Source organism: Montipora foliosa, chromosome 1 (assembly GCF_036669935.1).
Source record: "Montipora foliosa isolate CH-2021 chromosome 1, ASM3666993v2, whole genome shotgun sequence".
NCBI classification, from domain to species: domain Eukaryota; kingdom Metazoa; phylum Cnidaria; class Anthozoa; order Scleractinia; family Acroporidae; genus Montipora; species Montipora foliosa.
The window spans coordinates 17,556,466-17,567,819 of NC_090869.1; the positions used below are offsets into that span (position 1 = coordinate 17,556,466).

General features: G+C 39.2%; 1 protein-coding gene across 1 annotated transcript in view; it reads right to left on the reverse strand.

The window, feature by feature from the left end:
* Nucleotides 1–9,218, reverse strand: part of LOC137991553 (kinesin-like protein KIFC3) — a 25,399-nt gene extending 16,181 nt beyond the window's left edge. The window contains exons 1-9 of the mRNA XM_068836626.1: nucleotides 9,005–9,218; nucleotides 8,762–8,873; nucleotides 8,485–8,562; nucleotides 7,372–7,454; nucleotides 6,072–6,533; nucleotides 4,479–4,694; nucleotides 3,993–4,109; nucleotides 3,577–3,753; nucleotides 1–89 (exon numbers count right to left, since the gene is read on the reverse strand). The exon at nucleotides 1–89 is cut by the window's left edge and continues 190 nt beyond it. Of these exons, the coding sequence (XP_068692727.1) occupies nucleotides 1–89; nucleotides 3,577–3,753; nucleotides 3,993–4,109; nucleotides 4,479–4,694; nucleotides 6,072–6,533; nucleotides 7,372–7,454; nucleotides 8,485–8,562; nucleotides 8,762–8,873; nucleotides 9,005–9,031 (1,361 nt within the window). The 5' untranslated portion in view covers nucleotides 9,032–9,218. The remainder of the gene's footprint in view (nucleotides 90–3,576; nucleotides 3,754–3,992; nucleotides 4,110–4,478; nucleotides 4,695–6,071; nucleotides 6,534–7,371; nucleotides 7,455–8,484; nucleotides 8,563–8,761; nucleotides 8,874–9,004) is intronic.
* Nucleotides 9,219–11,354: the final 2,136 nt, after the last annotated feature.

Sequence of the window (11,354 nt, forward strand, 5' to 3'; positions counted from 1 at the left end):
ATAAGTCTTCGTTTTTGTGCTTGAAAATCTTGCAGCTGCTTCTCAAATTCCTGAGCCAGTTTCTCGATGTCTGCTTTACAATTACTGAGCTGTTACATGGAGAAAACATCACGGATTGTTATTGCGCATGCCTTACAAATTATCAGGAAATTTCGCTTTGTAATTAAGTTACTAGAACATTCTCTAGATGGAAGATAGAAGTGATCTTCGCACTTACCTGGACAATTTAAGCAATTATTATTTATTTTTTTTTATTTTATTAACTTTGCCAGTCAAGCTCGGAGCAGGTCAATTTGTTGGGCTTATGTGTTGAACTTCCCTTGAAATGAATGATGAGGAATGATGAATGAAAGAGACAAACGTTTCTTTCATTCATCATTCCTTTCACGAGATCAAATGAACCCAACAAATTGACCTGCTCCCAACTGAATGACTTCATAGCTCAGCCGGCACCAGTATCGCAGAGTTCGTGGGTTCCAATCCGCCTGAATTTTTCAGGTGTCGATTTAAGGCAATAGATCTAGAGGACGTTTTCCGTGTTTCCATAGGCTATGGAAACACGGCAAAAAAGTCCTCTATTGCTTTTATAAAATATTTCTTAAAGTTAATTCGACAAAAGAAGGAAACGAATGAAGGAAACTTCCTGATTGAAACAGATTTTCTTGATACACGCTCATGTTTCCTACCAGCCAATCGAAAAGCGCGTCTGACGGCATATGTCCAATCAAAACTCGTGTGATGTCACAGCCGTGTTTCCATACTCTCATCTAAACACAGCCATTGACCAATGAGAGTGTGCGTACTATCCTAATTATTTTATAAAAAGTAATAATTGCTTTAATTATCCAGTACGCGAGAGGATCACTTGTCTCTTCCGTCTTTTACCCGCACTTCAAACCCATCTTTCTATCATCCTATACGTGGTTTGCAACCATTCGCTGGAGACACAGATAACAATGATGTAATGTACATTTGCTGTTGGACAAACAAAAGGAGCTAATGAGAGCTCTTTTGTTTTCGTCCATGGCGTAGATGACGGAAAAGCACCTAAAAGCCAGTTCGGAGTTTAAGAAACGAATTTGCACGTTGATGGGATACAAAACAAGCATATAATTGTCTTTTTTTTTTGTTATGGTAAATAGTTGCAAGAATTTGCATTAGAAATCTTTTCTCTTTTTTTGATATATAGACCCTTTGCATAAATGGCGCCCAGATTTAAATAACAATACTTGATACATCCTTAGCCTCACATTCATGAGAAAAATCCTTTGTCTTGAAACATAAACACGAAGCTAAGGATGTATCAAGTATTGCTATTCAAATTTGGGCGCCATTTAGGCAAAGGGTCTATGCTTGCTTGTATCCCGACACGCGCACGTGTTTTGAAACTCTGAACCATTCTCGACCCCAGAGCTCTTCTCTTGACTGAGGGAGAGAAGAGCTCTGGGGAACCATGAAACAGACTGTCTTCTCATTGGTTTTCGTGAAGAACAATCAAAACCGTCTCTAATTGGTGCATTCATGTTAGGAGGAGGAGTGAGAAGGCGCTGTAAGGTTCAAATAGCCAAGTTTTGGATATAAGAACCCTACGGCGCATGTTCTCCGACATAGAGTTTCCCAGAGCCTTGGGTCGATCCGAGGCTCTGGTGACGAGAATGACTCTGAACTCGCTTATTCCAAAGATTCCTTGCGTACATGTATTTTCCGCGGGTATTCCAGTAATTAGTCATACTTTCATGCTTGGACACCTCCTTTTACGGAGTTTTCACAGCTACTAATTGCACTGTGCTTGTGATTGGCTGTTTCTGGTACTTATACCTATCCGCACAGTTTCGCCTTCGTTTCATGAAAAATCTAGCCTTCTAATAGACCTTATTCCAAAATGGCAGTCATTTAAATATTCTTTTGTTTTTATTCAAATTAGCCCTTGATGCCTCGTTCTTGAGCTGCAAATTCAAAAGAATATTTTGCCTTGAACGAGGCATCAAGGTCTAATTTCAATAAAAACAAAAGAATATCGAAATGGCGGCCATTTGGAATAAGGTGTATGAATGTTCCTCCGGTCCGAGGAAGCAAGTAATCTCAACGCGATGAGACTGTAGTGAATCAGGTTTTTTTCTATGTTCAAGGATTACCGTGAAATGCAATTAGCAAAAATCACCTCCTAATCGCACTGGACGCCAGGCAGTTAATTAAGAAGAGGCTGTTATGAAATGATTGTAAGCAGGGTGATTTCACACGACGTTGTGAAAAAGGTGTTTGCTTATCTCCAAGAAGACGTAGAAGCGTGCGAATGGGTGCAGGTGCAAGGTTATGCAAATTATTCAAGCCTAGCTTAACTTTCGTTTAACATTTTTTTTTTTTTTTGGTTTTCTTGGTTTGGGTCTTTAGCTCCTCGGTTGTAACATTTACGAATCTTTCGGAATAAAAACCGTTGTAACTGGTTGTGTTGACACGCAAGGAGAAGTTGATGAAATTGCCGACAAGAACAAGGACGGCTGGCAGGTTGTGCTTGGCGGAATACGAATCCGACGAACTCGCCTCGGGATCGGAGTACAAAAGGCGCCTCAAGAAATCCCGGGAGTCAGCCAGTCGTCGCAGAACGCCGACAAAAAGAGCAGGCAGCAAACGACCATCGGGGAAAGGTGAGATTCGCCTCTGGTGCTGATATTCAGCTTTTCGCGGTAAGAGATTTTATTGTAATAGGTCTTGAGCAGGGTGGTACCGTTGAAAACGTGGACCCCCCCCCCCCCCCCCCCCAACTGGACCTCATTTGTCCAGTAAATTTGAGGTTGACTGGCAAACGATTAGCCTGACCGGACAGGCTGACCGGCGTCTTGTTATGATGCCAAATAATTTTTTTTTTTTTTTTCCACTCAAGAAAGCCAAATGCAAAGGTGGCCGTAACGGAAAATGACCAAGTGTTATTTTCATTTGATTTCATTTGCAGCTTGCGTTTCACGTCGTCTTACTAGTAACGCGGTGCCGAAAATGTAAATACTTCCGCCCATATTCATGCAGTTCGGATTTCAAAATTTGCGCCAGGTGTTTCGAAAAAGTTATTTACATTGATTTAAATTAAATAACACTGCAATGTACTGTGGAATCAACAAATGCATGTTGTTTGGTTGTTCATCGGGTTGATAAGATTTTATAACCAGTTTTACAGCGAAATTTCAGGGACTCGAATTACATTCCTCCCTGCGACTTCAATAACTAAATTAGAATAGTTAATCTTACTGCGTATGCACAAACAAAAGCTGAAACATTTCAGGATTTGTACAAATGTACTTTGTTCGACTAGAATGACAAAAAAAGGAAGCAATAACATAAGATTGGCTGTCTTTTAAAAAAAAAGGTGTGGTTTTCGCATGGTCAGGGCCGAAACAGCGAACAAAAACGAAAAACAACTATCCCCATATATTAACTATGCTCGAGCTCTGCCGTCCTGTTTGTGTGTTACGGGAATTGAAAGGTAAAATAATTTACGTTCGCTTAAGCGAAGAAAATTAGAACGTAAATAATTAAATCAACGAGTGTCGAAATACAGTTTGTAAAGTCAGGAAAAAAAATTACCTCGCTCTCTAAAGTCTTGACAAGGTTTTCCTTATTATACAACGCGGACTCCAGTTCCTTCTTATCTTTGACAGCTTCTTGCAGGGTCCTACATTCTGCTAAAGCTTTCTGTTCATTTTTAGCGCATTCCTTCACGTTTGCCGTCAGAGACTTTATATCCGACTGTAGTGCAGATATCTATAAGATGGAGAAAACAGATTGCACAAATTCCATTCCTTCTAACCAAGCGCTGTAATTGCAAGGAGCAAAGGCGTGCGCGCGTGACACACGCAGATAGAGCGTGCCGTGAGGCCCAAGATACTTGCGTTAGAATCTTATTTGACGGTTTCTAGCCTCTTGCTCCTCGTTCGTTGCTAGAAAAAAGTAATATTGGCTCGCCAGCGGATCAACAAAGGAAAGTCTGTGGACGTACGTACCTTGCTGTCGTGGTCAGATCTCGTTTTTGAAAGAAGTTCTTCCAGGTCCTTATTTTGGGTGATCATCTGATCGAGTTGTTTCTTTGTTTCCTCTGAAACAACTGAAATAGTCCTTGTCTTTGAAAAAAGAAAGAAAGAAACGCAAGTTTGAGATTTATTTCACAGTGCCAAGACTTCAGCTGTTTTGGACGATACGCAAGCTTCTCTTTACAGAAACTTAAACAGAGACGTCGATTTTGTTTCTTTGGATGAAAAATAGGGATGACTGAAAAATTAATAATGAACAGTTCACTTTCTTTCCATATAGCTACCTCGATAGTTTTAACACTCGCTCCAGCTATCGCCTAAATTGAGTTAACTTTTCCAAACACGGAAAGAGCAAAGTAAGGTCAGCACAAGGAAAAAACAGACTGGATGAGGGAGGGGAACGGGCAACTTTGTTAATTGGCCATTAAAAAGCTTAGTAGATCCTTTTCAACTACTAACCTTTGGAGGGGTAGCAGCAAGATTACTGTATTTAGCTTCAGCATCTCGTAGCTTTTTCCTCAAACCGAGAAGTTCCTCTTCTAATTGGTTCTTTGTGTCAAGGTGAAGCTTGCTTGAGCTTTGAACTTCATGTTCCATGGTTTGAATTTTCTTTCTTAGGTTACCATTCTCTTCTTGCAAGGCCAACAGTTGAGGTTCATTTTCATTTGTATTGTTCTGCCAAGAGAAAGAGAAAGGACAGGTTTAGGGTTGCATATAGGACACTCCCAAATAACGATTTCTTCCTTCAACATCGAAATCATTTATGAATTAATTTATTTTGATTTGATTTGGGTTAATTTCATTAGTGTTTCCAATTAGTGCTCTAGTGCTAAATCCATTGACACTTAAATAAAGTTGTTATTATTTATTATTATTATTATTATTATTATTATTATTATTATTGCTATTATTACTATTATTGTTATTGTTATTATTATTATTATTATTATTATTATTATTATTATTATTATTATTAGGGATAAAATAATTAAAATACCCACTTTCCCTTAATTCGAGGAAGAGGTCGACAAATCTCTCAAAAGATATCTTCAACTCCAGGTTTAAAGGATTTTGTCCAATCGAATGATCGTTGTTTGCAATCTTTTGAGGTTAATTTAGCACCCTGCTAGCCGAGCCTTTCTTAACTTGACGAAAGAAAGGACTTTGCAGAAATCGCTAAGTCTTTACTGAGTATACGCAGGCCAAGCCTCAATCGCACTCCAAACGCCATGTTGATTCTCGTACGGAAGTCTCGATTTTGACCTTCGCTTTGTCAAAAATATGATGCACGTGTTGCCTAAACCGGTTTGACCGGAGTGACTAGCCCAGAAAACTTGGGCTTCGGCGACTTAAAAGACTTGACACATTTTCGCACAGAGCCTCTCTTTTTAGTTTTAGAAAGGCTATGCTCGCAGGGTCGATTAAGAGTTAATTCTCTTAAGTTTTGTGTCAGTGAAAAATACATTTGAACAACAGGTGACATACAGGTTTTTATGTGACAAAACAAAAACTCTGGATACATGAAAAAAACAAAAGCGCAGAGTTCAAGAAGGCCAAGGAATATTGCTGATTATAAATCACTTTTCACTGTGATTTCCCAAATGCAGCAGTCACAGTGATACTTCGTCATCCCGCAAGATATTTTAAAGTAACAAATAAGACCTACAAAAAGAGAAAGTGTTCGTTGATCTTATGGTGTCAATTTTGAAGTCCCTCAGCCAAGATGAATCAAAACCTGTGCTTCACTGTCTGGAACCAGGCAATACTGGGTCGTGTGGACCACAAAAAACACCACATTATTTTTTATCGGGTTTAATTGATTTTCTTCTTTTACTTGTGGAAAAGGGTCTTTCCATTTTTTCAGTTTTAAGCCAGGCAGAAATGATTCTTCTGGGAATTTAACTAGACAGCCTGCCTGTGTTAAAACACCTGGGGAAAATATACAGGTTTTTTTTATATATATATACGACCAATTCTATCAACAAGTAACAGAAAATACTTGAGGATGATAACATGCAAGGCCACCTTATTTGTATTGGCAGAAATACTTACATTGTCAACTGCAGGTTCATAGTTTTGAAGCTTTATTATCTCAGCTTGTGATTTTCGGAGTTTGCTCTCCAGCTCAGCAATGTTGTCTGAAAGATGGTTGACAGTTTCACTGTGTTCTTGTTTCACAGTCTCTAGCTCAGACTGTGTGGAAAGCCATGTTTCGTGTATTCTACTTTTTTCTGTGTGTAAGTCATTTATAGAATCGACCAGTTTTCTGATACTCGAGGGCTTGGTATTCGGAATGTGTGCCGATTGCGAGGGGCTTGAGCCCTTAATGTGACTTTCAAGCTCTGCAATTTTACTTTCTTGTTCCTCTATTAATTCCTCTAAGTTGTGAATGAGTTCAGCTTTCATTGACAGTTGAGATTCGTGTGTCTTCTTGAGTATCTTTATCTGTGACTTCTTGGTGTTCTCTGCCTTTTGAAGCCTTGACTTGTAGTTGGAAGTTTTCTCTGACATAACCTGCGAGAGAGGTGACCAATCAGTAGTTAAGAAATGCCTAGAGTATGATATTTTCATATAAAATTTTATATTTCTATTGAATTGTTGAATTGTGGATTTTATAGAAATTAAAACCCAGAATATACACCTCAGTTTAACAGCAGCACAGCAGTTGGAAAAAAGGCTGAAAAGAATCCTGCAGTCTTGATTGTGGGATTTGAACCCAAGTGGCCAGATTTAATTGGTGGCTACTAAGTCCCTCTAGTTATTAATTTTATTGGGAAGCCATCGAAGGGGTAAAATTGTCAAGCAACACGATTCTAAAACCTTGGGCCACACAGAATTTTGTAAAGGCTGACAAGCCCCTCCATCTATTTTCAGACTATACATTATCATGGTATAAATCTTGAACAGGACATGAGAAACACTGGATGAAGACAAAATAAACTATAATTTCTAATGATAATTAACTATGATTTCGATTTTTGTGTGTGAATCCCGCAAGGGTGCAGCCTGTTGAAAATGCTGATTGGGTGTTGAAGATTGTATCATAGGTGGTTGATTGTTAGGGTGTAGTGTCTGCTTGCTTGGAGGGTTTTTTAAAGATCTTGGGATTCCAGAGTTGTTGGGAGAAATACAGGCCTCCACTGTCATTGCGACCACTCTAGTCCTCCAGAAAATGCTTAGCCTCTAAGCTCAAGGTTCTGGGGCCGAGGCAAAGCAGTATTTACACCATTTCCAAACAGGTTGTTCTCTTCCCGAAAAGTCGAGGATTAATATTATATTTAATTATTTTTTATAAATTTTTATAGGTCTGGAATGTTGGTTATTAGGGTGTACTTTAAACAACAACTCCAACCTTTAACTTCATGAGTAACTCTTCACGTTGTCTGTCCTTCTGTTTGATTTCATCCAGAAGTGCTTTATACTCTGCAGATGATCCTGCAGAATACAGAGAAATGACTTATCAGAGCTCTGCCAAAGTGCTGTTGATGAAAGCTCTGACCACATTTTACATCAAGAGAACTCCCATCTCTCTCTTTTGGTCAAGGTTAAGAGGGAACCAAGGTCACCTCATGAATACACGTCAAGTAATTGAAATTTGAAGCAAATGTTTGTTTGTTTGTTTGTTTCTAAAATGATTTTTTTCAGAATTTTTACCCATATGAGCCCTTAGTAGGTGGTTTTCACCGTACGGCATGGCTGTAACAGTCATGTTGGTGGACGAAAACAAAAGATCTCTCATGAATTAGTTCCTTTTGTTCGTCCCCCAGCAATATTATCATTGTTATCTGTGTCTCTAGAGATTGGTTGCAAACCATCTATAAGTTATTGCCCATTTACAGCTACTCTGGAGGATTCACTCTTGTGAATTTGGGCTGCCTGCGCTTTCAGGACATGGGAGTAAATTGTAATGGACAATTGTATAAACTAAATCTAAAATAATATCAGGAATGAGAAAAAAGGCTGCTCACATGCAACTAGTAAGTGGTCCGTTGTAATGCACTGATTGGCATGAAGCCAACTAGTGATGATTACTTTGCATATGAGGTACTTGTACTTAATAAATCAAGTGGAAAAGTTAAAAACACTAGTCATAAAGATGAACTTTTATCAAACTCTTCTACTCTGTTTTGAAGCAGGAATCCTGAATAGTATTGTTAATATGTCCACCGTGAGATAATTATAGCAAAACAAGCGAATGCAAGCCTTATTTTCCCATCACACATTGACTAAAAGATGAATAATTAATTTTGTTGAAAGTCCATAAGCCACATACTTTAATACGGCAAGCGGCTACGACAAAATATTTGCCCAGGAGACAATGTTTAAAAAACGTCGACAATTTACAACCAGCTACGTACTATAGCGATAAAGTTAAATTCTACAAGCAGCAAGGAGTCTTTTCTTCGACTAGTCTGACTTTTAATAGCTGTCATAGTTTCGCGTTGCTTTTTTTCTCTTTGCTCACCCTTAGATGCCTGATCGGCCTCAGGTTCTAATTCTTCGCCGCCACTTGAAGACTGTTCCTCTTCGAGATCAGAATCGTCTGAGTGGCATAAAAGGAAAGAAAAGTCTAAGTGTTAAATTCCATTTCAACCGGACAGCTTGTATGAGAAGCGTCGATCGATGCAGGATTTCAACTTTCAATTCTGCAACTAATTCGCCGTCTTAGCCAAATTTGACGGCAAGGAAATCTTTTTAAGCAGACACTATACGAGATACACCTATTAAAACCAATACCGTACCATTTAATCCTAGTTCTTCCTTCCATAATTCTTTCCTTGACGGCGAGGGTTTCTGTGCCAAGTCAGGCTTGAATGACATCGGAGTCTTGAAAGGGAATTTTGAGCTTGGATTCTGCAAATTTGACGAAGACGACTATAATTTATCAACCAACTATCTTCATAGCGATGGCATCTCGAACCAACCGGGAAAAATAAATGAAATTAAGTTTAAAGTCAAGTCAAATAATACGGCATAGTACCAACCCCTGAGTGATCACGCGGTGAAAGCATTTTCCAATTTTCACTGCAGGCAAAGCGTCCCTAACTTCGCTCAAACAAATTTCTTCAAAACTCTATGATCTTAATGTATCCTATGGTCTTAAAAGTTTCCTTAATTTTGCACCCTTGTCGCTGCTTGTAATCCCCAACATTTTGTCTAACTAAGCGTACCATCGCACGACAAAGGAATGAACCGTTTGAAACCCCGGCGTTTTTTGGCGTTGTGTATTTCCTGCCAATGACGTCACCAAGCAACAAAAAACAATCGCACCCAATCCTCTTTCGGTATTGCTAGTGTTGCCGGGCAAGTCCAAACGAATCCCAATTATTTGAATTTTTTCGCGGTTTGTGCAAAAACCACATGATGGTTTGGTACTTCTCCATTTTCACGAAGTTTAACGAAGAGGATGTAAATGTAAAAGCAAAATAACACCCTGGGGCAGACACTTTTTTTAGTTAAGTCTTCCAGTACTGGTATCACTACCGGTAATTAATATTTGGTTAACGCAGAAATCAAAATATGATCCTCACAGTTATGAAATCTATGAACGCAATTTTGGCAATTGACCGTTTTTATACTAGAGACGTATCATGCGTCTGGGCGATTTTGGGCAATTTGTGAGTTTAATGCGTCTTTTAGTTCGTCATTTAATTCGTCCCGTATAAAGACGGGACGACCTAAATCGTTTAGGCCCTTTTAGTCTTGGAGATCGAACACCTTGAGTATCACATGCCCATGCCGTGACGCGTCACGTGAAGTTGTTGCAACTTGCGTCTTGGCACAGAGCTAACACCAGTATTTGGAAAGCAGGGGTGGCACAGTGGTGAGAGCACTCGCCTCCCACCAATGTGGCCTGGGATCGATTCGAAACCATACGTGGGTTGAGTTTGTTGGTTCGCTACTCTGCTCCGATCTGCGTTTTTAGGTAATTGCAAAAGGAAACATCAATCTGCGCAATCACGATCTGCGTTTTAACATGACCGATCATTTGTGGGTTCAAATGTTCCCGTGGAGAATGAATCTTCGATCTTCTTCAAAGACGCCCTAAACGATTTAGGTCGTCCAGACGTACGTCTCTCACCCGTCCTTATACGGGACGAATTAAATGACGAGCTATAAAAGAGACATAAATTAAATTGTCTAAAGTCACCTAGACGTATTATCTGTCCCTAGAATAAAAATGGCCATTGCGTAGAGAAGTGGCTTGAAGTTCATAGCTCATTTGGTTAGAGCGTCGCACCGGCATCGCGAAGTCACGTGTTCGTTCAAACCCCGTTGAAGTCCTCAGCTTTTCAAGCTTCTCTACGCAATTGCTAACATTTTGTTCAAGTAACTGCGAGGATCATAGCTTCACTTGACTAATCTGGTTATACTCAGTAATATAGCAGCTCTCGTAACCTGGTATTGTTTGGTATTGAAAGCAGCTTCTCTAAGTCATTGTCTGCAGTTCAATTGTTTAGACTTTTGCTTTTGGCTCGGATGTCGAACCACAAGACTGCTACTGGTGGCTTCAATTTTCGAGCCATTGATTGGTATGACTGGATCCGCAACTGACTGACTGATGAAATGATTAAAATCTTTTGTTACAACATATCTTAGATGACTTCTTCCGCTTTTTTTTAAATGAATGATCATAATATTACTCGACGTCTAAATTCAATCATCCGATCATTCTGGAAATATTATGGACCTTGTTCTAACTAGCCGTGATGCATTCATTGAAGATGTGGCTATGCTTCTTGCTCATGTATTTAAAGTGCCCATAACCTAATTTTTCTTACTTAGTCATCTGAATCTACACATATCTCATAGACGTTTCGCGAAAAAAAATTGCGATTTTCCCAAAACGCGACTTGAAAATGAAATAAGAAAAAGTTCAAATTTGCCGACCTTTTGGCTCACCATTCGCCTTAGTCTTCTATAGATTCTTCCCGGTCACAATACTACTGTGACGTAGATTAAGGAACACGTGACTTCAAGTGAAAAAGGCATAGCGATATAAACAGTATAGTAAGGAATAATTCCCTTGAAAATGCCTAAAAGATGCGTAAGCACTCGATGTAACAACACAGCTGATCCTAAAAAAAGAATAAGTGTACGTAGGAATCCTTCGACTCGCAAAACGCAATACCTCAAAAAAGAAGGAAAAATGGCTGCAGATTTTGTCTTGGTAAAAAGAAGCTCGGTAAAACTTCTTCACTGTGCTAGATTAACTTCAAAGAATATGACTTTCAGTATTGTATGGACAGCAAAACGAAAAGATCGTTGAAGGCGGATGAGACTCGCTTACCGGAACAGACATAAGCGTTCACTTTAATTCCCTTGCGAGATCTT